This window comes from Chrysoperla carnea, chromosome 1 (genome assembly GCF_905475395.1).
Source record: "Chrysoperla carnea chromosome 1, inChrCarn1.1, whole genome shotgun sequence".
Classification (NCBI taxonomy): domain Eukaryota; kingdom Metazoa; phylum Arthropoda; class Insecta; order Neuroptera; family Chrysopidae; genus Chrysoperla; species Chrysoperla carnea.
The window spans coordinates 51498200-51525698 of NC_058337.1; the positions used below are offsets into that span (position 1 = coordinate 51498200).

Here is a 27499-nt window from a genome sequence, read left to right on the forward strand (position 1 = left end):
TATATATAAAAATGTAAAAATATGGAATTATAGTTTCATCGAGGTATTTTCCATGTATAGTTTGAATGGCAATCAACTTATCTAACTATATATTTTAAGCAGTTATCCGCCCACGTCTTTGGGAAATTTCAACTTTAAAAACAAATACTATCGCGTTATAGCCTTCATTCGCCATTTACCTTCACTTCTCCTTTTGTCACAATTTCATTGGTTTTCATTTTTTGGTGCGGAACCATATTTTTTTTGAAAATAAAATACAGCCTATGTTATTTCCTGATAATGTAGCATTCTATTGATAACTGGGAGTTGCCAACCGCCAACTGGCGAAATTGTACTATTAAACCAGGAAGTGGACCCATGAATACGAACCCATATATATAACATATACTATACACGAACTACTAAATACACCATAAAATGGTATTATTTAGGAGGTTACGGTACATTAATTCAGTCACTGAGAATTAACTTCTAAAGATTTTATCAAAGCTAAGTTTGCATTAAGTTGAAGTTCAGTGAAATTTTAATGGTAGGTAGGGAATGCATCCAGTGGGCACATCTTGAATTTTAGAAGTGAAATCAATTATCCTCAATTTTCGATAATTATCGAGAAATAAAAATGGTTCTGACAATTTTTGTTTGGAATCTTTTCCCAAATTTGGGTTTATTAAAAAAAGTTACATTGTTTCAAAAATAATAATTCGGAGTCGAATAATTTGTTTTGTCTTTCGACCTTAATGTAGTTGTAATAACAGGCAATCTTTTTCGTAGTTAATAACAGGCGCAAAAGGTATGTCAAAATTTTAGACGTAAAACCAATGAATTATCCTCAACGTACCATTTTTGAAACTTAACCATTTTCGAAGATAATTGCCTTTTCTTAAAATTAAAGATGACCACCCCGTTGGAAATTCAACAGGGAAAACTTCACTAACCACTACATTAATAATTCTGTATATGGTCGTCAGATCTACACCGTTTGTACTCATCAGTACTTGTTGACGTCATTACTGTAAATTAAAATTTTTTGCCATGATGAAAATTTAAATACACTGATTTTTATTTAAGAGGACAATGAAAATTACCTGAACAATTGAACATGGATTCTGCGAATGTAATAAGCATAGTTAATTTTCAAGAAATATGTCGTGTCTGTTTAAAAAATACGGATACTCTTGTTTCAATATCTTTATTTAAAATTATTAATATGATAAAGGCATGCACGTCGGTACAAGTAAGTAAATGTTAAGACTAGATTAATGTAAACAAAATTTACAGAACTTTTAAGAACATTGCATACTAATTTATTGGAGACGATGTTATAAGTCTAATGCAAGTTATTATTTATGTTTGTAAACTTTTTCAGAGATAAATGATAATCTTAATAAATTTTTTTTAAATTATACATTTTATAATTTCAACCTCGTTAGGGAGCACGTGATACTCATTATCATTTTTCATCATATACTGCTTGCGTTTACCTACGGAATCTATTGGTAACAGTAGACACGACGTGCATTTCTTCAAATTGCAAATAATGATAAAGGGAGCCATTCCAATGATTTACACATTATTATAAGATAATAAATTTTATAATTACAATTCAACCATTTTATTTCTCTTGCCGCCAATAATGTCATTTGATCCCCAAAATACTTATGGAGTGTTTTCTACTTTTAATGACATGGTAGCAATGTAAAAATGTGGTGTATGGAAAAACATTTTATTTTCGTCATATTCTTTATCAATAATTGTATAAAAAATCACGTCATTAAACAAAAAAAAGAGAGGTGTTGTGGGACACCCGGTAGGAACTATATTCCAATCGTATCTTCGTATATTACAAATGTTTAATTGCGCTTGCTTTTTTACTCAGATTTGCTTTGATTTTTTTGTTGGTTGAATGATTGATTATTGTACATTTTCAATTTTGTGAGATCATTTTGTGCTTTTTTCTTCTGTCTATATTTTTTTTAATATTTAGTGCGATTTATAGTCGATTTGCTATAAAAAAAAAACACAATTCCAAAAAAATGAAAAATATACAACAAAAATTATTTGAGAATAAAAATAACTATATTAGTATTAATTATAAATATTAGTTTTGTGGTACGCTACCTTGCAGGCTTAGTGTAATTAGTTTATTGTAAATGGATTTTTTTTTCTCTCACGATACTGTTTGCATTTCTGTGCATTGGTAATTTTAGATTAAATTTTTTTTTTTCATTTTTTCTCTTACGATACTATTTGCATACTGTGCATTGGTAGTTCTGAATATTTTAAGTATTAATTTAAGAACTCAAATACTTGTTTTATTGTTTAAAGAATTTAATATTATAACCACTTCAACTCTATACTTTATGAATTAATTTATTAGTTTAAAAAAGACATACTTCTGATTTAGCAGTCAACCCAATATGTGCGTACATACATTACCTTCATTTGACTTGATCAAGATATTTATTACTGGTAAATCACAACTCATTTTTTTGAATGAAAAAACAAATTTTGGACAAAAAATAGAAATTGACAGATTGTAAAATATTCTCAAAGTTCATAGCAAGCTAGTGTTAGAACGTGCGATAAGGAACATAGTTCCAAAAACTTATTTTCGGCAAGCAAAATCAGTTTACCTAATTAAAATCCAAGTTTATTATGTACGAAGTACCAGAAAAATTCCAATCTGATATATATTAAATAGTTAGGAATGAAACACAAAAGGGGGGGTAGTTAGAAATGTAAAACAAACTACTCCAGATTCAACATAGAAAAAAGTTTTACAAACACTATTCAAATAATAATCTAGTAATTATTCACGAAAACTAAAACAAAACTAACTGTGCTATTTGAACATAAATTCTTTTTTTTTTTTTTTTTTGTATAGGTAAATGAAAATGATCAATTACCACAACACATGTGTAATTCTTGTTGGCTTCAATTACAATGTGCATTTAATTTTAAACAATTATATGAGAAATCCGATGTAGTTTTAAGACAAATATTACAAGATCACCAAATATTCTATGACGATTATTGTGAGAAAGATAAAACAACAGATTCATGCAATAATTTAAACACAGATTCAACAAATTATGTTTGTGAATTATGTAACAGTAAATTTGATAAAGTATGGTATTTAGGATATCATATGCGGTGTGCACATTTTGCAACAGGCATAAAATGCAGTAAATGTACCTTAATTTGCTATCACCAATTACATTTAAAATTGCATGAAGAATCACATTCAAAGTTATACAAATTTACATGCGACATATGTAAGAAACCATTTAAAAGCGACGCATCGTTAAGAAAACATCAGGGATCACATCAAAATGTAAACCAAATTTCTAAAGATCATAATTATGGTGAAATAACTGATAAACAATTTTATGATTGTGAATTATGTAAAAGCAGATTTAATAATGTAGAGAGTTTAAGTTCTCATATGCGACAATCCCATAACGCTGAAGAACTGAAATGCAGTAAGTGTACATTAATATGTTATCACCAATTACATTTAAAATTACATGAAGAATCACATTCAATTTACAAACATAAATGTGACATTTGTGATAAACGATTTCAAATAGAAGCAAAGTTAAAACAACGTCGTGTTTTCTGTGTATTCCATTCAAATGAATCCACATCATTGTCTTATAATAATAATTTTGAAGAAAACGAAGAAATTAATTCACGCGAAGATGAAGAAACTGATTCAAAATCTGATATAATCTTACGAAAACTTTTACAAAATAATCAACTATTTGACGGTAATAATTTTAAAATACAATTACAAATTCACCGCAAGATCTAGATAAATTTCTATATTTATACAATATCTGGTATTAAATTCACATAATAGAGATCATTCGCTTTAAACCGAACCGTTCGGTGATCATGATCATTGTAGTCGAAATTCATACTTTCAATATAAAAATTAAAGGGATTGGGTTGGACTTAAAATTTTATTTCAAATATCTGGAGTTCTCATTAAATATTTTTCATCATTGAATAGGTAATAATGTTGAGAAAAATGAACCAATAGATTCGTGCAAAGTTGAAAAAATAGATTCAAATTCCGACGTAATAAATAACCAACTATTTGAGAAAAGTGAAAAAATAGATTCATGTATAGATGAAAAAACTGATTCAAAAAATTATGTTTGCGAATTATGTAACAGTGAATTTGGAAAAGTATGGCATTTAGGTACTCATATGCGACATGCACATAATACTAAAGGATTGAAATGCAGTAAATGTGCTTTGATTTGTTATCATCCATTACATTTTAAAATGCATGAAGAATCACATTCAGTTTACAACCACAAATGTGACATTTGTGAAAAACCATTTAAAACTGAAGCAGAAATAAAACGCCATCGTATATCACACTCAAATATCCGATCACTAAAGTGTACTAAATGTGACGGTATTTTCAAAGATCAAAGGAGTATCATTTCTCATATGAAAACAAAACACTTGGATAAAGTATACACATCATGTCCGATATGTGGTAAACAAGTTTGGGATAACATACTTACAAGTCACATAAAAAGAGTGCATGGAACACGACGATTTTCATGTAACTATTGTACCATTAAATTCTATTATAAATCTAATTTGAATAGGCATATTAGAGAAATTCACCACAAAGTACTGAAACCTAGACATTTATGTAATATTTGCGGCAAAAGTATTCGCAGTTCAAGTGATTTAAGAATACATTTACAAACGCATACAGATGTACGTCCGTTTACATGCATTCGATGTAATAAAAGTTACAGATCAAAATCAGCATTGTCAGCACATATCCATCGTGATCATTTAAATCAGCGTAATTTTGTCTGCAATATATGCTCGCGAACCTTTTTTAGACGTGCTATGTTAGAGACACATATGCTTTCACACAGTGAAGACACTCAATTTAAATGTTATATTTGTGATAAATCTTTTAAATATAAAATGAGTTGGTGGCGACACATGAAAGCAAACCACAAATAGGCAAAGTTGAGTACCTTTGAAGTAATATATTGCCCTTGCCGCGGGGCCCCAGGCAGCTGCATAATCCATCTATTGGTTAATGCGACCCTGTTTTCTGGGGTTTGTGAAGGACTATCGGTCCATGTAGTAGAAAGTCAGAGAATTTTTTAAATAAATAAAATAAAATAATAGATATAATAACATGACATACTTAAGTGTTTAAATATCCTACATTGAAATTTAATAAGCTTGCTAAGAAAGTGTTAATAAATGTTTGACCCGATATCTTTGATAATTATTATGAATCCATGATTCTTGTTTTATTGAATAGAGATAGATAGTAAATTAAACTTGAAGTTAAAAAGCCACTCCTAAGCAGAAAAGGGATCAGATACAAAAATTTGGTTTGAAAAGCTGCAAATTGGTGACTTAATAAGTCACTAAAACGTACACAGTTGTAAAATTTAAAAAATACAAACATTTATAAAATCACCGAAACATGCAAAATAAAAATTTTTTGCAAAACATGTCCTCAACTAGCAATTGATTTATTTTCAATCAGATAAACAAAAAAACTAACTTAAAAATAAAAAAATCGTTAAATAAAAACTAAACAAAAACAAGTGAAAACAAACAATTGGCTGAGTTAATTGTTGAAATACCATGCATAGTCAGTGTTGATTTCTTTATCACATTACACATACAAACATGTGACACATACATAACTGATAATTAAGTATAGTAGATATTATAAAATTTCCGCCTAATTGGCGCTCTAAAATTTAAAATTTTTTTCGTAAACAGTGATGTTTACGAAAAAATGTTTCAAACAAAAGTTCTTTAATTTTTGATAAGGAACATTTTTTACATTTAAACTTTTGTTCTATCTCTAACGGTTTACAAGATGGGTCCTACGCACCCAAGACCCAATTGACCTATGATGCTCATTTACGAACTTGACCTCACTTTTTACGTCCTGAGTACGCTGTAAAAATTTCAGCTCGATATCTTTTTTCGTTTTTGAGTTATCGTGTCCACAGCCGGACGGACAACCGGAACTGGACTAATTAGGTGATTTTATGAACACCTATGACAAAATTTTTTTCCTAGCATCATTATTTTTAAGCGTTACAAACTTGGGACTAAACTTAATATACTATGTATATTTCATATATGCATGGTATAAAAATACAGTAATTTACATAGTGGCTTTAACAGTCGGGACCCAATAATATTTAGACCGGCTCCAATCTTCCCAATAATAAAGAAAACAAACAAATGTGCATACATACATACATACATACAAGATACTCGTGAAAAACATAACCACTCCTTGATAGTCGGGTAAGAAAAGTAAAGCTTAAACTATAAAAAGGTTAAAGCTCCAATTGTGCAATGGCAGTGATACAATTAACTAGGTAAGCTTATAGTAGAACAATGTTGTATGAATTTAATTACAGTCCCACAACAGCATTGAAAATTGATGATTTTGATTTAATTTGTCGGATTTGTTTACAAAAATCAGAATTTATGTTACATATAAGTACATTAAATATAATACCAATGATTGAAGCATGTTCTGCTATACGAGTAAGTATAAAATGTTTTTATGTATTCTCTGGTGGAAAAAATATTTGAAAAAAGAATAAGTCTTAGGAAACTCTGAAAAAATCTTAGAAACTTTAAAAAAGTGTTAAGAACTCTGAATAACTCTGAATTAGACTATTCCGAAAACGTTGAGAAATTCAAAGTTCCTAAGACTTTTTCAGAATTTCTTATTCTTTTTTTCAAATATTTTTTCCACCAGGGTTAACTCTATTTTTGCAATTTAGAAATTATTTTTTTTTTTTTTAACACTGATTTGGAAATATTTAATAAAATTTAAATGTGACTTTTAAAATAGACAATAATTCCAAAAATTGAAATTATCTGAATGTTAATTCAATATCAACTAAAATACAAGTTTTGTTAATCAATACTTGGTGCTTTTAAAACCGGAAAAAACTTTCTCTTCAACACTTTCATTTATATCTTTGAAACTCAATTTATTTTATTGATATATGTTAAGGATACTAGTTCCTATCCTTATTATTTACTAAAAATTTGAGTGCCTAGTTGAAAATAAAGTAATAAATAAAGGGACAAACTTACGCTCTAAACCCCATCTCTCCACGATAATGTATGAAAAAAAATCATATTTTCCACTCATTTTCTCTATATTACTTGTAGGAGGAAAGTTTTACAATTAGGTTCACAAGAAATTGGATAGTGTATTCATTTTTTATTTTGTTAAAATTCTAGCGTATCATAAGGTGTGCTAGCCTAGAATACTAGAGATTGAGGGTTCGATTCCTGTCTATATGTATATTTTTTTCATATGATTATTGTTATTCCATATCAGATACGTTATTTAATTAGTATTAAAAGAGAAACTTACCTTGCCGAGTAAATCTTTTTAACCAAAAAAAATTTGAAAGTAAATGGTAACCACATCAGTTGGTAAAACACAACCTTAATAGCACCCTTACCTCAAAGGATGGAAAGAAACTTCCATTTAAAAATGTAAAACATCTTAGTATTCGATTTTTCAACGATTGTTCGAATGCCTGAATTTGTACATGGCATTAACTGATAAATCAGACTCCTGATAATCTGACACCAATATTATATTCTTTACATTTACATTAAAGGCTTTTTTATGTTCTTAATCTGAATCGTTTACTTTATCAACACCACTAAAACTATACGTGGATGTGTGTTACTACGGGGCCCCTAGAATAAAAACAAGTTTAAATGTACTCTCCCCAAAATATTTAATTGAATTATAATTGATTGAATTATTTTATTTTAATAACATTATAAAATATACATATTGATGAACTTGATTAAACAGAGCTTGACAAAAATAATTTGTTATTTTAAAATTGTCAGATCACTTTAACTGATACTTTACCACAACAAGTATGCCAAAAATGTGTAAAACATTTAGAGAATGCATGGCAAATTGGTAAACAATGTGAATCAGCTGATAAACATTTACGTAAATTGATTGAAACACAATCAGAATTAAAGTTAGAAATAAAAAGTGAAAATTTTAAAAATGAAAATGATTCAAATTATGGACATGACGATGAAGTTGATACAGAACTTTCAATAAAAAGTGAAAATAATACGGAGAACGATGACGTGACGACGAACGACGTCTATGATGAAAGTTCTACACATAAACATTTATCCAACAATATAAAACGTAGTCGAAAAATATTGAATAAAAAAACTACAACTAAATGTGAACAATGCGATGAAAGCTTTTCTCATGTTTGGGGATTAGGTTTACATATGAAAGATAAACATTCTGTGGATCCGTTGGCCTGTAAAAAATGTGATCAACAATTTTATCATCGGTTACATTTAGAGGATCATTTAAATAAACACGACAACATAGAATTTAAATGTAAAATTTGTGAAAAACAATTCGATACTGTAAACATTCGACGTAAACATGAATTTAAACATAATCCAAAAATATTTCATTGTTTCAAGTGTGATCGATCATTTAAAGCAAAATATATGCTTAATAAACATGAACAAGACCATCATAGTGGGGAACGTCCTCGAGAGGCATGTTTAATTTGTGGTAAATCAATAATGCAATCAAATATGGGTGCACATATGAAAATTCATAAAGAACGAATACCATTTTCTTGTCAAGAATGTCCCAAGAAATTTATTCGTGAAATTACACTCAAAGAACATGTACTGAAAATTCATCAAAATGGGCAAATACCATTGAAAGAATTATGTACGATTTGTGGACGAAAAGTACGTGGGAAATCTGAATTACGTCGACATATGCGATCACACACTGACGAAAGACCGTTTAGTTGTAAGTTATGTGATAAACGATATCGTGAAAATAAGGCGTTAACACGGCACGTATTAAGTGTCCATATTAACGACCGCCCGTTTGCATGTACAATTTGTTCGAAAGCATTTCACACTAAAGCTATATTACAAGCGCATATGCGTTCACATACCGGTGAAAAACCGTACAGTTGTTTAATTTGTAATAAAGCATTCGGTTCGAAAAGTTGGTTAAAGGCACATATAAAAGGGCACAGTGAATGAAATAACATTCTATTCTATTCAGAATAATTTTTGTTTGTAATTTAATATATATAATATTTGCTAAGTTCACACTTTACAGTTTTAAAGCACTCGATATCTGTGATTCGAACCATAATTTATTTTACACGATGATAATATTGTATGTACATTTCTGCGTGCTGTAAAAGTGTGAACTAAGCAAAACCTCCGTCGTAACTCGCAAGAAAGCAAAGAAAATGTCGAAGTAATACTTTAAATTTGCGTCCGCGCATTATAAAAAAGCGTCTGGCTTTCTATAAATTTAGCACCCTCATATATTATCTATTTCTTACTAAGAGTACATGCGGACGCGTTTTCTTCTGATTTTAGAACACAGACAAGAAGTAATGAACATATTATAATGTGTGTAAAATAACACACCGTACATGTATAAGTAATAGGGCTTTTCATTTTAAAATCACGACTCACATTTGTTTCGTACTAAATGATTTATAACCAATGTGATAAAATGCATAACAAATATCTTCTATCTTAGTCCTACTTATTGCTGTCAGTACGAAAAAATAATCTCTGCACTTGCGCATGTGACATGATGAAAAGGTCTATATATGATATGTGTAACTATATATGTAGGTAAGATTGGTCGCCATTTTTATGATAATGACAAATAGATAAAATGTTCTTAAATATTATATTAAGTAAAGGTAAGTTTTTTTAATCAATCAAGGATGTTCCCTCGCCAGTAATAGAAAAAAATAAATTAGTAGATAATGATCCGAATTTTTAGTATGCTATAGTTCACGAAATATATTATTGTATAAAACAAAAATTTGGGTACCTTACCGTTCAATTAAGAGAGTTTTTATTAATTGAACGGTAAGGTACCCAAATTTTTTTATACAATAATATATTTCGTTAACTATAACATACTAAAAATTCGGATCCTTATCTACTAATTTATTTTTTCTATTATTGCCGAGGGAACATCCTTAAATGAACCTTACACAAAAATTAATGTATTTTTATGAAATATAAGTACATGTACATAAATATAAATTATATTACTTAAACATATTTAATGCTTTGTCCTGAATAACTGACGAATCAACGCACAGCCTAAGCCGCTGATTGTAGAGACCTGTATCTTGGAGAGTGTGTTTGTTTGACGTAGGCACCGATAAGAAATATTTGATTTTCCGAAATTATACTCTTAAGGGGATGAAAAACGGGGCAAAGTATGAGACAACTTGATTCCTTGGTCCAATCTACATCAAATTTTGATAAAAATTCTTTTAAAAAAATTGATGGAAGACGTGCTTTGTATTTTATTGAAACTGATCGCCTAACGGGGTTAAAAAGGGGTATAAAGTTATTTTGGGGGTGATTTCCATCGAAGTTGATATTCGTCATTTTTGAATTAAATACTTAACCGATTTTTAAAATTATTGCATCCGTAGAGAGTTATATTATCAGCGAGTATCATGGGCTAAATTTTATTTAAAAAAAATAAAATAGGGTTCCGCACCAAAAAAACAAAAGGTAGGGTAAGTGAGGTCAAGGAAAGTGGGGGTTATAATATGATAATCTTTGTTTTTAAAGTTGAAATTGCCCAGCAAAGCGGGTGGATATCTGCTAGTTAGTAAATAATTAATTAAAAAAAACTTCTAAAAATAATATTTGATAAAATTTCGTCTATTTGACATTATCATAAAAATGGCGAGCGATCTTACTCACAAATATATCCCTTATATTATACATAAGGGATACACATAATATAAATTGCTAAAGGATGTTTACATTTTCGAAATTGGACAAATTACTTTGACCTTTTCATTTCAATTACGATTCATTATTTTGTTATGTTTCGGACAGACAGTAGAAGTTGGACAAAGATACAAGATATTTGTTATTCATTTTATCACATTAGTTTTTTAACAAACTGTCCGAAAAAAGGGGATTAATCACTTTTTAAAATGAAAAGGTCTATTTCTTTTAGGCAATTAGTACAAATTGGATAGCTATAGATGGCATTATATTCCATTTCCAATAATTGAAATTTAAATATAAATAATATTTCTAATTTTACTTATGTATTCTACTTAAATAATTAATTAAAGTACAGTAAAATGATTTTGAAATTATTTTTTTACCTAATAAAAATGTATTGAACAGATGTGAAATTAGCAACTATTACTGAAAGCTATCCAAGTTATTCTAATTCCATCAAAGAAATTGAATAAAGAACTTTGTCAAACTTTTTTGATAATGGACTCGTTCAAAGCAACAATGCACGTTCACTTTTGTGCGGGTACCCTAAAAAATCCAATATTTTTTCCACTTACGCCACGGGGTTGTCTGCCGTCCCTTTTTTAACCTTCGTAAATCTACCTGAGACCTCCACTTTTTAAGATTATCTGAATTTCACGTAAATAAGCTTAAGGAAAATTTAATAGTATGTTTACAGCATCTACGCTAGGGCGTTCTCGGCATAGGCTATAGCAGCCCGTACCTGCCCGTAGAAAAGTGAATACGCTAATAAGACCGAAATTATATTTATGAAATAGACGTATTCATCATACATATTTTCATAAGTTAAATATTGTACATTTATATAAAAAATATAATTTTTTCAAGAACTTGTAACAATATACACAAAAAATAAAACTAAATATTTATGAAAAAAAATTGTTTGTCGTGTTTTTTAAACTACCATTTCAAAATACTGAGCTGGCCTCTTCTGATTTAAATATGAAACGGCGATTGGGAGAAGAAGAACATATAATTAAATAACAAACGAAAATTTCTACTAATTTACTTACGAACTTGAGTTGGGAATTGTTATTAAATGTTTTGTTTTTTTGTTTTTTGTTTTTTGTTTTTTTTTTTTTTTTTTTTGTTATTGTTTATACACCATAGAGATAGATGTTTATGGAATTTTAGTGCTAAGAAAGACTATCTAGCGGTAGAAAAAAGAACTATAGTATTTCGCTCGCTTAGATATATAATATTTAATGGAAATGTTCACAAAATTGTATATTGCATATCATATTCATACATATGTAAGTTAGGTTGCAGTAACAATTTTTGACAAACGCTTTGAAACGCGTGATGTTGAAGTCACTGGCGTTTGAATTTATTGTTTAAAGAAACCACTTTCAATTGTGAAATTACATAAAAAACAATTAAACAAATTTTTTTGTTCCTAATAATTTTTGGTAAAATTTCGAGAAAAAAAAAATTAAATTAAAAAACATGCAAGTTCTGTATTAATTTGATGGAAACGCATGAATAACAAGGATACTTCACCATGAAGGTGTGCCATTTGTATTTTCCTTCCCCGAATCGGTATAAATAATTAGGGCTCTATAGCTCTAGAAAGAAAACATCCGCGAGTATCATCTGTATAAATCGATCTCTTGCAAACAATGGATTAAAGAATTGATTTATGGATTTAAATGTAATACTTTTTTGATTGAAATTTCAGTTATTGAAAAGTCCTTATTGAAAGGACTGTCGTTCAAAAACATCAGAAAAGAATCAACCCAACATAAATAAACCCAATTAGATTTATTTAATTTGATGACATAAAATTTTGAAAAAATTCCTTTGATATTTAATTAAGACGAGGTAGATATTAATTGATATACCCATCAAAAATTAGTTTTAGATAATGTCGTAATAAAATAATGATTTTAATGTCAACATTTGTATAATATAATTTTTTTTCTTTAACGTCAATATTATATGTAATAAGTGTTTCTTTAAGGAATTAATTTCTTAATGATACAGTTTGATACGATATAAAATACGAATTACAATGTTTATCTGCGACCTAAAATACAATAAAAACAAAGGTGTGACTCTTTTGAAGTAGGTATTCAAAGGTGTAACTTAAGGTAGTACCAGCATGAAATCACTTTTCGACAGATTTGGCCGAATTTTTTTTCTCGGGTTTATAATAGCTTTATTTATGAATTCCTAAAATTTCATAATTTTTGACCGTTTAGATCGCGAGATATTTAAAGACAAAGTTCGCGATTTTGAGGGTCATGTCCCATTTAAAGCATGTAAAATGTCCGGTCTCTCTCCTATTTTTTATGATATTATTATATATGGAAGAAAAAGTAGAAAAAAATGTTTATACAATACAATTCTAAAAAAAAAATTTAGAAATTAATTTTCACTTTCGAGATATAAATTTTGACGTAAACTGACCGAAATTGGGACGTTGGCATAATTATTTCCCATTTTAAACGGTCAAAATTTCTGAAACTTTGGGAATTAATAGTAAGCATTATTAAATTCTTAAATTTAATTTTTCGTTAAATTCTGTCGAAAAAAAAATTGTACCATTGCTTTAACATAGAAACTGCAAATACCATGCTGGTACATCCTTAATTTGATTTGTTTTGTTTTAAGAATGTTGATTGATGATGGAGGAAGTTGGTAACATTGTGAAGTGAACAGTAAACTGAACACTATTAAGTATTAAGGATAGTCAATTTAGTTAATAAGATTTATTAAAGATTTTGATATTAATTAATTAATTAATATAAATAAAGTGTATGAAATAAACATTAAATCAAAGAATAATATAATTGTATAATTTACTGATTAATATAATAATTACAAATATAGTGTAACTAAACGGTGATGACAGTAAATAGTGTTGTATTTGTATTTATTAGTATTCAGGAGTAATAATAATAGTAAAATAATGAAATGCTGTTAATTAGAGTGTGACTTACGTTAAGATATTATTAATAAGCATAAAGTGTGATTTTTAATAACTGTAAACATATAACAACCAATTTAAATGATAAATAATAATGAAATGATTTTAACAAAATTATTATTATTCATAATAAATAATTGTAAATGTAAAATAAATAATGATTATTTCATATGATTCATTTGAATTAGTATGGTTGATGTCAACATCATGTTTAATATTATTAACATTGACTACAATCATATTTGGTTGTATTTGTTGGAAACATAAAACAACACAAAAGTAAGTAATTAGTAAAATTAAAATTAATTAATTAATTAAAAACAAAAGAATTGATTGATTTAATTTATTATTTATTTATTTACTGTTACTTACTTAGAGATGATTTACTTGGCTTGGATGGTATGGTCAAACAAATTACAAATCCTGATGAGAATGTCAATCATATGAATCAAAATATGATAATAAATTTAAATCAAAATCAAATACATTCAATACAATCAAACACATCATCACAATGTTTGAACTTGTCACAGTCACAGTCACACCACATCAATCATGATCAAAATAATATTTATAATAAAAACAACATTCTTAATTATAAAAGGTTTTATTTTATTTTTTTAATTTTTTGTTTTATTTGAATAAAATATAAATACAAAATGATATTTTTTATTAATATTATTTATATTTACTTATAGTAATGTTATAACAACGACAACAACAACACCTATTGCTGGTGGACGACCGTCTGGTGGTTCAAATTCAAATCGTAGTCTACCAGATATACCACGTACAACAGTCATAGATACAGATGTTGATGTCCAATGCACCACAGCTGATACTAATTCAGATATTTATGCAACTGTTGATGATAAAAATATTCATAAATCAATGATTCATAAGAATTATAGTCAGTTTTTTGTTTTACTAATTATATTTAATTAAGGAAGGAAATACATATATCTAGAATGTCGAAAAATTATTTATTATTACGGTAATTTATGTAAATGTATAATTACGCGTAATATTTAATAACTTTTCGCTGGAAATTATACAATTTCTGTGGAAATATACCTTTGGAAACAAAGTCGTTATGGTGATCCTGCGAATTAGAATGTATAATTTTTATTCCATGGTAAACATTAAAAGGGTGGTGACGGAGGTTTACGCAAAAGTTAATTAGTTAAAAAAAATTTTTCGTGAAAAGTTTGAGCTAAATCAATCCAGTAATTTTTGAGAATTTGGTGCTTTATTTTTAATAAATTTATTACTCTCACTCTTTCAAAATTTCATATTAATTTAACTAAATGAATGAATATACAGTCTGTCTTAAATATCATATCCAATACTAATTCAACGTTAAGAGTTGAAGTACCTATATGCTTGACAATATAAGCTTCTTGTTACGCGATCAGTAATAATGGAGGTTTTTATCAAACATGGAGCACACACATATATACATGGACTCTTTTAGGATTCAAACTTAACGTTTAATACGTATTGGGCATGCCATTTAACACATGCTATATATCCATTGATGCAGGTATATGTATCTCCCACCTTATTTCCCTCTGAATGATTGGCAAAATAATATTCTCATGGTTGACTTTTGGCAAAAAACTTCTTTCTATTGTAATTATAACTGTCAACGTAAGATTGTAAATTCCTACATATTGTAATCTAACTAGTAAAATTATAAATTTATCTCCAAAAAAAGGCCAAAAGCCACCTCAACCCGTGCTAACTTGACCCAGACCAAATAAACATAACGCAATAAGGTAAATTTTGTTATTAGGTGTTAAGTTAGCGCTAGTTGGAGTGGATTTATTGTAACCCGTTTACAATCTTACGTTGACATAACTTATTCTGTGCACACAGTGTTAAGCAACCTGAAAACCTCGTTTTTTCGGGATTAATGTAGGGTTTCCAAGCTAGATAAGCTTAAAACCGAAAAAAAGTAACTGAATTATTTCTGTTCGAGGTACTAATTTCTTCTCTTATAGTAAATTAGGAAATCTCACTTTCAGTTGCCTCACTCTGTTGTAACACGCCGTATTCGTGCAACCAATTAATTTCTTGTCTAGGATGGATGTTTTTGCAAAAAACAAGTTTTGGGCATGTGTTTAAGATCTAAGCTTTTTACCCCAGGGGGATTTTTAAATAATAAATTATAATCAAATAAATATTTTTATTACTTATTTTAGATGATGATGATAGTCCGTATACAACATCAATTACATCAACGATATACAGTAATGACGATGCTGATAAAACTGTATGTATAACAACAATAGCAGCAGCATTAACAAGTCCAACAGCAACACAAGCACGCCCCAGTTTATCACAACAAAGTTCATTGAGTCAAGCAGATGCACCTTATGCTAGGTTAAAAAGTGTTGAACATCCATACGATCAATTAAAAAAAGAGCATCCATATGCATCTGTTAATAAACATCAGCAACATGCAACGGCGCCAACAACAACTAGTAATGGAGATTATTTAGTAGATAGAAACAGGTAAATATTATCAATATAAACTTAGTTCATATAAAAGTAATTTTACCATAAGAGGTAATTAGTTCATTGAAATTGAGAAAAACAAGATAAGTAAATAAATCCAAAAATCTTCAGTCGTCGTTGAAAAATTACAAAGTCATGAAAATATTTAAATTTAAACGGATATTAATCTACTAACGATAGCTAATTGAAAAAGGCCAGTCCGTGTTAGGTTCAATTAACTTAATTGGATTGAGTTAGCGCAAGTTGACTTTTATTTGGTGGCTCTCATTAGAAGACTTGTTGTGGATCATTGGGCGGGCAGATATATTTTCGAAGCGTATAACATTTAAAGTTATCTCACTATTGTTTAATTATTCTTTATTTAATGATTTAAATATTTACAATGAAAAATTATAAGTTATTATTTATTATTTTGTATTAATAGAACCGAAAAATGAATGTTATTAACGAATTCCCCTTAATTTCAAATAATTATTGCTTATATACGCGGCTGATGGGAGGCAATTTTTTCAATAGCACCTGTAGTCATCAACCTTGGGTATTCAAATTTTGTGACGATTTTCAATTAGCAATTAGCAGGTGTGAAACCAAAAGTTTTAGACCGAAAGGCTGATTCTGCAAATTGTCATAAGATATACACAGTGTTATAAAATATTGTATATTATAAATAAAACTGCAATTTTTACAAAATACACAAGAATCATAAAACTAAATTAACAACTACTATAGAGCGTTACTACCGAGTGAGATTAGACGAATGTCATGAAACCATAACATACTGATATATATTCACAGCCTACGTTTAGATAGTGTTTATGCCTACAACTGTACTGTTCAACTTATAAAATTTTTTCCTCTTAAAAAAAATTTGTGATTTAACTTCCTTTTTTTTGTACCCTCCTTAGATAAAAAATTAAACACGCTTTTTGAGGCGTGCAATATTATCTTGGCCAATTTAATTTACTTAAGGATGTTTGGGAGATAGATAAAAATGCTACAAAACGAATGAAAAATTTGTAGGATTCTCTTCAGTTAATACTAAACCTATTATAAAAATTTAAAAAAGATTCAATAAGCCATTAAAAAGTTAGAAAGTCTCTTACGTGTTTAAGTAGAGAGGGCAAGCCCTCCTTTTTGAGATTAAAGAGGGGAGGAGAGAAAAGTTCAAAATAATAATTTGGTTATAAAGTTGGAATTGTCAAGCGAAGAGGGCGGATAAAAATTAGTTATCCATAAACAATATATTTTGATTAATAAAATAGATGAACGTAACGATCATATAGTTGAACTTTAAGCTATAACCACTTACCGTAAAACATCCAAATAAGATATCTTTGTTCTAATTATTTGATTTACGATTTTTAGTAATGAAATAGTATTAAGTAAACAATCACATTCACCAATTCATTTAAATACTGAACAACAAAAACAACATGATAATATACTATCATTATCTTCATCGCCACCAATAGCACCACCTAGAATACGTCGTACATCATCTATAAATAATGTAAATAATTCCCCTACATCCACAACAACAATATCAGCTAGTATTGCTGTGGCTGGTCATATTTCAGCTAATCAAGAACTACCATACATGACACCACCATTGATACAACAGCAGCAACAGGTAATAGCATCAGCAGTAGCATCAACCCAACCACAACAACAACATAACTTTAGTGGTGATTCACAAGATTCATCAAGTAAGTTATTAATTCAATTTAAATATAGGTAAATATAAAATAAATATTATATAATTGATTTGTAGAGGGTTATACAAGTATAAGTGTACGTGAACCATTAGCTAATATATTAGCACAAACAACAACAACAACGACTATGAATATAAGACAACAGCAATTAGTTAACGATACATCACATTATGCAACTGTATCTGATGATTCTGGTACGATTATTTTTATTATTATAATTAATATGTAAGATAACAACGCTTACTTTATTTATAACTTCTTTTTTGTTGTATTGAATTTATTAATCATTGTTCTCACATTTTTTACACTCCTGATAACACTTGGAGCTGCGTGAAACCGTCGACAAACTCAATAGTTGATGTTAATCGATTTTAGAGGATGATAGATAGTTCGTAGATTGGATTTTAATCACAGTACATGTAGAACAAGCTGTGCATATTTTTGTCGACTGAAGTTGCTTAGGATTACTCAAATAGTTTTGCATTTTTCTTATTTATCTCACTATAATCTCTGGCGATCTATTTTCACCCAGGATGGTATTTGCACTTTATTGTACTGGAATAAAACTTCGCGTTACATACTTTCCAGGCGAAAATTTTTTAGCATATTATGTCAAGGTAACATTAAAAGTATGGAAATTCAGAAGCTAAAATCGTAGCTGAAGAGAAACCATGACATGATAAGATTTTCTCTCATTGTCGTTTTAATGACGCACCTTATGTCCCGAAAATAAAGATTGAACAAGTTTAAATAAAAAAAGATTGCCCTGGTTGTGTGCCTGTCGAGTTCAATAAAATAACTTCCCTTAAAAGTAAGCAGCGCTAACTCCCAAGAATTATTATTCATATTTATAATAATAAAAAATTAGAAGAATACCGTAATAGGTTCCTTAGCCCTTCTCAAGAACAACTCGTCACCTGGCTACAGAGATGTCTTATAGTTGAAGGTTTCTATGAATAGTTTCTCGCTTTATATCCAACATGCTTCTATACGTGCGAATATAATGTATAGATGTTTTATCGTTCTCTATACATGCCGTATATGTAGAATGGTCAGGCAACCCCAACTAATGAAGATGATAGTTCGTTCAACCGAATTATATTTATTATGTAATTGTATTATATTTATAGATGAAATGTATGCAGCCATTGATGAAGCACCATCAACATCAACAACATCAGCAATATTATTAAATAGAAATCATCAAATTATAAATAGAACGCCTAACAATCATTTAAATCATGTTATAGAACATGATGATGTTGATATATATACAAGTGATAGTGATACTTATGCACAAATATTACAACCACCATCACAAACAACACCAACTACATTATTAACATTTAAAAACAGTAATAACAATAACAGTATACAACAGCAGCAACAACAACAACAACAACAAGTAACAATACCACAACAACAATTATATGAAAATACTGATGAGAGTAGTAAAGCATTAGAACCCCCACAGCCACCAAGTGTTGATAGTTTAAAACAAGTTACGGCATCACAACAGCAACAGCAGCAACATTCTAGGCAGTCATCAACTACTTCAAACAATAATTTATTAATAAACGCAGGTATTAATATTATTCATTTATTATATTTATTATATAACTATGGATTCTAGTAGTCTTTAATAGGGGTTGGTTTAGGTTTAGTTTAAGTGTTTGGTGCGTTCAAGCGCGGTGATTTCAGACATGTATTCTATTGTGCTATTCTAATTATCACAAAACCCATAAACTACATTCTAGCCCTTTAATTTCTAGAAGCATTTAACTTCGTGCAAAGTCCACCATCTTTTAAGAAAGTTCATGCGTCAACGATATTAGTAGAGAAATAAAAAAATTATGATAATACAAAAGTTTGAAAAGATTATAAGAAAAAATACATAGTTATTGAATTAATTTCGTTGAATTTTAAGTTTAACAAGTGAAAACAAACAATTGACTGAGTTAATTGTTGAAATACCATGTATAGCGTTATTTTAATTGTTTAGATTACGCAATCGTTTGTTTTTTTACGTCATGTAAGTAAATAATGATAGTCACCCGGACATACAAGTCACAAACATATAACTGATATTCCCATCTTACACGGACTGTATAAATTTGGATTTTGGCCCCAATTTCCTAGATTTTCCATTTTTTGTATTATATAAATACGCATTTCACTACCAAATAGTCATCATCAGTATGAATTACCTAATCGTAATTACTCTCATTGTATATATGTTACTCGTTGCTAATTTGACAGATAGAACAGTATAAATTGTAGGTACATGAAACTATCAATGTGTAGTCCGTCGCCAAATTAGCAACGAGTAACATACACAATAAGAGTAATTACAATTAGCTAATTCATACTGATGTTGACTACTTGGTATTCGAAATACGTATTTATATATAAAAAAAATTGATCTAGGAAATTGGAGCAAAAATCCTAGAGTTATCATTTATTATCTTTGATCATATTTATACGTACTGTATAATTTGGGCCCTCACGGATAAACAGTGGTGTTTACGAAACAATATTTCAAACTAAAGTTTTTTATTTTTTACCTTTAAACTTTTGTTATATCTCTAACGGCAATTGACCTATGTTACTCATTTACGAACTCGACCTTACTTTTTAAGTCCTAAGCACGCTATAAAAATTTCAGCATAATATCTCTTTTCGTTTTTGAGTTATCGTGGCGACAGGCGGACAGACAGACAACCGGAATGGACTCTTTAGGTGATTTTATGAACAGTTATACCAAAATTTTGTTCGTAGTATCAATATTTTTAAGCGTAACAAACTTGTGACTAAACTTAATATACCCTGATATATTTTATATATACTTGGTATAAAAAGCCTAAACCTCCGCGCGCTGTTTTTGCTCAGTACTTATTTTGCCAGTTTATCCGTCTTAATGTTCCCATCCGCATAACTATGTTCAGGAACTAAGCAGAGGAATTTTATCTGCTCTGGTCCATTATAGCGCTTGCCTGTGTTGCACTTTCTTTGATTAGTGTGACTGCTTTTTCTATTATCAGGATTTTTCGCCTTTTAAAGTGTTGTAACCATTCTCTAGTCTAGTTTAGTTCTTCTTTTGGATATCTAGCATTCAAGGAACCGAATATGTCATTGATCTATCCGTGGAGAAGAATTTTTCAGTCTTAGGTAATAACGAGTATCTCTTCCTGTTTCTCTAAGGGTTTTTAGAGTCAGTTCTACACTCACTTCTTTAATTTACTTCGAAAGAACGGAGCCTTAACAATCAAATCAAGTTGTTGGAAATTCAGGTTCAGAATCAATGGTTGCGTCGTTCAAAATTTTTATGGGCACAATATCCTAAAAATTCGGGTTTTTTATGGGGATTTAAGTTCCAAAGAATTATTTTTGCTGAAAACATTTAAGCGCTCGGTGTCAAAATTAATAAAAAGATAATTATTCCGTAATCCGCTGCTTTTACTGAGAAACTTATATTTTAGGAGAAAAATAAAAAAAATTAAGTTTTGCGACATCTAAATTGTAATATTTCGCTCTAAAATTTTCACAGATCGCTACTAATAATAAAATGAAGACAAAGCAATATTCGTTACTGTTTAAAATGTGTATACGTTGAGCATTATAGTAATATTGAGTTTGTCACATTAAGTTCCGACTTTTATAATAAATTAACATTTATTTCAGGTGCATCAACATCATCGCCAAAACCAGAAAAACGACAAGCAAATAGTCCCCTGCCACCACGTCCATCATGTGGTAGTACCAGCAGTGATGATATCACTGATCAACAACAATACGTGAATACTGATAATATTATTATTGCGAACAATGATAATAATATAGTAAAGAATTTAGAAGATATGTATGCAAAAGTACATAAAAATAATAATAAAAAGAAACTTAATATTAATAAACAGCAACAACCACAACATCCTCAACAATTAATTGTTAATGATGACGTTGATAGTGGTGGCTACAATAATATTAAAAGACATTCATTAAATAATAAAATAATAACAACAAATAACAGTGATAAATTAGATGTGAATAATGATAATGATCCTGGTTATGAAACATTATTATTACATAAAAATAAGAAAGATTTAGATGCAGATGTAGAAGATGAATCAAATGAATGTGAATCTGAATGTGATCCTAATTATGAAGTATTAAAACCAAAAATAATTAATAATAATATAACAACAACAAATAAAACACCTTTGTTATTATATCAACAGACATCATCAACAGATATTGATGAACCTAATTATGAAAGTATGCCACATGATGACGATGATGAACCTACTTATGAATCTGTTTTAGATAAAAATATTATAACACAACAACATAGTAATTATAAAAGTGATTCTAAATTATAAAAAAATAAATTAAATAATATATTTATATCTAATTAATATATTAATATTATATAAGTATACACAATATAAATATACATTATACATACATATTAATTTATAATAATATTATTCATTATTTATTATTATTATTTTTATATATTATATTTTAATAATAATTATATACATATTTTATATTTTAATATTTGATTTATTTACTTACCTTAATGATAATGTCAAAGCCTTGCATGAGGAGGCCATAGATAAGACCATTATTAATTTAAAATTGAACTATCGTATTTTATTAAATAACTATCTGTCAAATCAACAAAAACGAATTGTGTCCTGTTTATATTAAAAGACGCATAATTTTACAACAGTCAGTATATCTGGTATCCCAATTACACACACCGGAGTTTAAGAGAGTGCACTATGATATTAAAGATCAAGAAGTGACTAAAAAGCTCACCGCTATCCTTCATCAACGGAATCTAATCAAATTGGATGGTACTTGACGTAGCTTTTCGTATTCCTTTCTTAAAATAACAATGATACAGATTATCTTTTTGTAGTCAATCATCTACACGGTTGGCGAATCTCCTATTATCCTAGACGTAGACACTAGGATATGAATGCGGTATGATGAAATATTAATCTTGTTATTTGTACCTGTAGAAGCTTACAAGGAATCAGGTCCGCAACTGCAGGGATCAATCCGCTTTGAAAGAAGTTCCAGTAAAGAAACTTTCAACGTTCGCAATCACATTTGGTCCGACTAGAATCTTGTATCTTCATTTGATAACTTTAGGTCGCCATGCTTCCAAAACGAGTACAAGAGATCTTTAGGTGAAGTTCTAGGGACTTGTGAATCCTTCGTACAATTTATTTATTATTATTAGTTACATTCACAACATTTAAAGACATAGGTGGTAAGTATTAATTAATATTTATTAAAATTAATTAAAAATTGAGACTACATACATTTTGTATTTATTTAATAAACTATTTATTAATTGCATCTAATTCATTCGCTTTCTTAGTACAGGTTTCAACAGCATTTATTAAGGTATTTCTATAACAAATAATAAACGAATTAATGAAGAGCTAAGTGCAAAAAAAAAATTAATTAACAAACGGGTTTAATTAGTTACTTATTACCGAAAGTCGCATCACCGATTGTAAGTACATTACATTACTTTTAAAGTTGCCAATAATATTTTGAACTGATAGAATAAATTTACGATTTTGTCTTCCTACAAAGTTGATTACAAGTTTCTTAAAAATTTCTGGGGGAGGGCAAGACATAAATTCAGTATCAAGCAGAAAATGTTAACATCAGAATAATTTAATAAGTATTTAAATATCAATTCAATAATACTATACATACCTAATGTTGCCATTTTCCAAAGCATGAACACCAGTGATTGTTGTACCACCCGGTGAACATACTTCATCTTTTAATTGAATTGGATGTTTGCCAGTTTCTAGTACAGTTTTAGCAGCACCAAGTAATGTTTGTGCAGCTAATTTTATAGCTGTTGCCTTTGCGATACCTTGTTTAACACCTCCATCAGCTAGTGCATCAATTATAAGATATACCTAGCAAATAAATTCAAAATTATTAAAATGAGTATGCCCTGGTGGAAAAAATATTTGAAAAAAGAATAAGTCTTAGGAAACTCTGAAAAAGTCTTAGAAACTTTAAAAAAGTATAAGTAAGTCCGTAAATGTTGAGAAATTCAAAGTTCCTAAGACTTTTTCAGAATTTCTTATTCTTTTTTCAAATATTTTTTCCACCAGAGTGTTAAGTAAAATTAAATAATTTTTTTAATTTCTTACAAATGCTGGGCCACATCCACTTAACGCTGTAGCAGCATTCATTTGATACTCTGGTATTTTTAAGCAGATACCACTAATACTACCAAACAATGTATCAATCAATTGGTTATGATGATCTGTATCTGTAGTTTTATCCATGCAATAAATAACATTACCAGCACCCACCTGTAATGGGGTATTTGGCATAACACGTATTATTTTGTAATCATACGCAATATTATTTGCATCCATAAATTTCTATTAAAAATAAATTTGCATTAAATTCCTCTTAAAATATTATTAAGATGTCCCAAAATCACAGCCACAAATGCTAAAGGTGTCGAATCTGTACGCTTTAGTTAGTCTTTTCTATTTACCGTTCTTTCCAGCCTCATCGCTAGAATCTCCACTAACAAATCCTTGCACCTCAGGTATTAGACACTTTTTCTTTAGCAATTTTTCCCAAATTAAATATTTAAAAAATTATTCGTAATTCAAACGAGCCACTCAGATTGCGTCTTTAGCTTGCACTACCACGGGTACTAACAGCTAAGTGAAATTTGGTGTAATGTTTTTTTCCCCTTTCCTTCGTCAATTAATTTTGAAAATGGTTAAAAATTTAATAATATTCCTCAACTGTTTGGGGACAATGACGATCGTGAATTTTGGGACACCTCTGACTATTGAAATTTTACTTGTAAATTTTCGTGTAGCCGCATTTCGACGATAAATTATAAAATTCGTCAAAATAAAACTAAAATAAATAATAAATTTTTCAAGATTTCGTCTAGACCTCTGGCACAGAAGTAAATGGTCTTATTTTAAAAATGATAGAACTTCATTAAATTAACCTTAAAGCATATGCAAACAATATTTTTGTTGAAAATTGAAGTCTTAATTTTAAAATAACAGTAGTTCCCGTATGGTGATGCGAGTAGTGCCTCCACACCAGAAATGATTTGAAATTGTTTTAATAAGAATAATTAAGCTATCCTATTGATATCCTATCCTAAGAAATACCACATCATTCTTAAAAATTAAGGAGGAAGGCCTCTGGTTTTTTGTCCTTCGAGATTTGCATTTAACGGTGGAATTATACTATGTAGCATTAAAAACGTACCAGTTATAAGTTCGAAGTATTATTACGGTAACACTGTTGTAAATATATTGTATACCTACATTAATAAAATATAATTTGCTGGTTTTCACGCTGCAAATTCAATTTAAACAAAAAATTATACCAAAGTTTCATCCATATCTTGAAAAAATTATTTTCATTTTTATGACAAACTTTTATCGTTTTACGGCTCCCTTCAAGAATCGTGTTTTTAATACTTACCAATTTATTTGATAATGCATTTAATGTAACCCCAGCTAATAAAGATATAACTATTTTATTATCAAATGCTGATTTTGCTGATTTACTCGATAATAATTTATTTAAATCATTTAAAACTGTACTCATAAATATATTTGGTTTGACTGATAAGACAATCACATTTGATGTTTCAATTAAATCAGATAGTGAACAAATATTACAATCTTTTAATTCTGCTGATTGTTTTAATTTATCTGGATGTGGACCATTTATGTATATTTGCGATGCTGGATATACTTCTATAATAATTAACAAATATTTAATGCATAAATATAATATACATTTTATTTTAATTAACTTACTGTTCGTTATTAAACCATTTACAATTGCTTTACACATGTTACCGCCACCAATAAAACCTATTTTATACGATAATATTTCTTTTCCACTCATTTTATTTTATGTTAATTAAAATCAGTAATTTTGTATCTATTCCTATGTATTCCTTTCTACCCAAAACCTATGTGGCTAATTAATTACTTATTACCACAGTCTTAATAATTTATTATAAAACACTGTTAGTATTATTTACACATTAGTAATATTTTTTATCAGCTGATCTGTCTTATCTATTTTCTTACAAAATTTCCTAATTTTATCAATAAATTAGCAGTGATATGACATAGAGTACAATTATTTATATTTTTTTTAACTTTCGTGCTATTTTTTTGAATTTATATATATTTTGTATTAAAACAATTAACTTGAAATTAAAAGGGGATTTATTAAGATGAGTTCTAAGGTGCTGCACCAAACCTACTTCAAAATTAACAAATGTCAAATTGACATATTGAGAAAATTCACAGATATTCTAATTAATAAACCATGAAACTGTTTCTTGACCAGTTTCTATTTCTTAGAAATTACAATCAACAATTTTAACAAGAAGTGCTTTTGAATTAAACTTGTATGAACGATTTGAATTGATTCATGATCCGAAACTCTGGAACTAATTCGCAGGCGCAAATGTAAATTGTTATCGTTGTAAACATGAAGGTTGCCTATTCGCTCCGAGCGTGAATTTCGTTTCCATGACAACGATACACTACTTTAATTATAGAATTAATGGATGCATATATAATTGTGTGGATTGCATTGAAAACTTACATTTAAAATTTAATATTCTTGTTTCACAAATTTAAATAAATAATTACGATAATTAACATTTGAAAAATAATATTTGTACAATTTGATTTCTTATTTTCACAATTTTTAATGCATTAAGTTTAATTAATTAGTGTTTTTCAATCATTTTAATTTGACAGTTTCTATATCATTAACATGTAAAGAATTGCAAATTAGTCATAACAGCCCACTTTATCTCCAAAATTTTTCACTTAAAGCGCTGGCATCGATTTTATTATCCCTACCATGACTACGCACACAACGAATATGCTTCATGGTTGTAAATGTAATTTGCGCAAACGTAGGAGGAGCTACACATGCGTTTCCTTTAAAATGAAATTCCTTCAATTTGGGGAAAGTGGTCTAAAACGATAAAACTACTTGATAAAAATTTTTCTGGCAATTTTCACCCTGTATACAGAGCAATTCAACTGTCATTGTATACCACTCACTCTGTAGCTGTTTATCACATTTATGTAAATTAGTTTATTACTCAACAAGTAAGTTATACTAAATTATATTATTACTAACTTGATACTCTCCCGCTTCACTGGGCTTAAAAGTAAAAACCACCGCTTCATATCCTCCATGATCTTACTTATCCTTCTTCCATAACACTCGAAAGGATTGTTTTACACAACTAAAATATATGAGTATATCAGATAAGATAGCTATGATTTTTTTGACATTTACTATTTTAAATTTTTACAGAAATCTGTAATTTATGGTTAAATTAATTTTTTTTATATAGCTTATATAAATTATAGCT

At 28.8% G+C, this 27499-nt stretch overlaps 4 protein-coding genes across 4 annotated transcripts; 3 read left to right on the plus strand and 1 right to left on the minus strand.

Annotated features, from left to right (window-relative positions):
- The first annotated feature begins 1080 nt into the window (after positions 1–1080).
- LOC123305754 (zinc finger protein 845-like) lies at positions 1081–5469 on the plus strand. Its single transcript, XM_044887569.1, has 3 exons — positions 1081–1234; positions 2885–3770; positions 4016–5469. Exons 1-3 carry the CDS (start codon positions 1100–1102, stop codon positions 4999–5001), a joined length of 2007 nt encoding a protein of 668 aa, XP_044743504.1. The 5' UTR covers positions 1081–1099; the 3' UTR covers positions 5002–5469.
- A 728-nt stretch (positions 5470–6197) lies between these two features.
- Positions 6198–9502, plus strand: LOC123305765 (gastrula zinc finger protein XlCGF57.1-like). The gene is made up of 2 exons (XM_044887581.1): positions 6198–6570; positions 7912–9502. Exons 1-2 carry the CDS (start codon positions 6418–6420, stop codon positions 9106–9108), a joined length of 1350 nt encoding a protein of 449 aa, XP_044743516.1. The 5' UTR covers positions 6198–6417; the 3' UTR covers positions 9109–9502.
- Positions 9503–13969: 4467 nt separating this feature from the next.
- Positions 13970–22433, plus strand: LOC123305720 (probable WRKY transcription factor protein 1). Its single transcript, XM_044887519.1, has 8 exons — positions 13970–14101; positions 14199–14426; positions 14521–14732; positions 16027–16339; positions 17708–18048; positions 18114–18251; positions 19188–19640; positions 21739–22433. Exons 1-8 carry the CDS (start codon positions 13980–13982, stop codon positions 22431–22433), a joined length of 2502 nt encoding a protein of 833 aa, XP_044743454.1. The 5' UTR covers positions 13970–13979.
- An 817-nt stretch (positions 22434–23250) lies between these two features.
- Positions 23251–26538, minus strand: LOC123305771 (pyrroline-5-carboxylate reductase). The gene is made up of 5 exons (XM_044887588.1): positions 25908–26538; positions 25567–25844; positions 24249–24485; positions 23797–24008; positions 23251–23481 (listed from the first exon to the last, which is right to left on the minus strand). Exons 1-5 carry the CDS (start codon positions 25996–25998, stop codon positions 23412–23414), a joined length of 888 nt encoding a protein of 295 aa, XP_044743523.1. The 5' UTR covers positions 25999–26538; the 3' UTR covers positions 23251–23411.
- Positions 26539–27499: the final 961 nt, after the last annotated feature.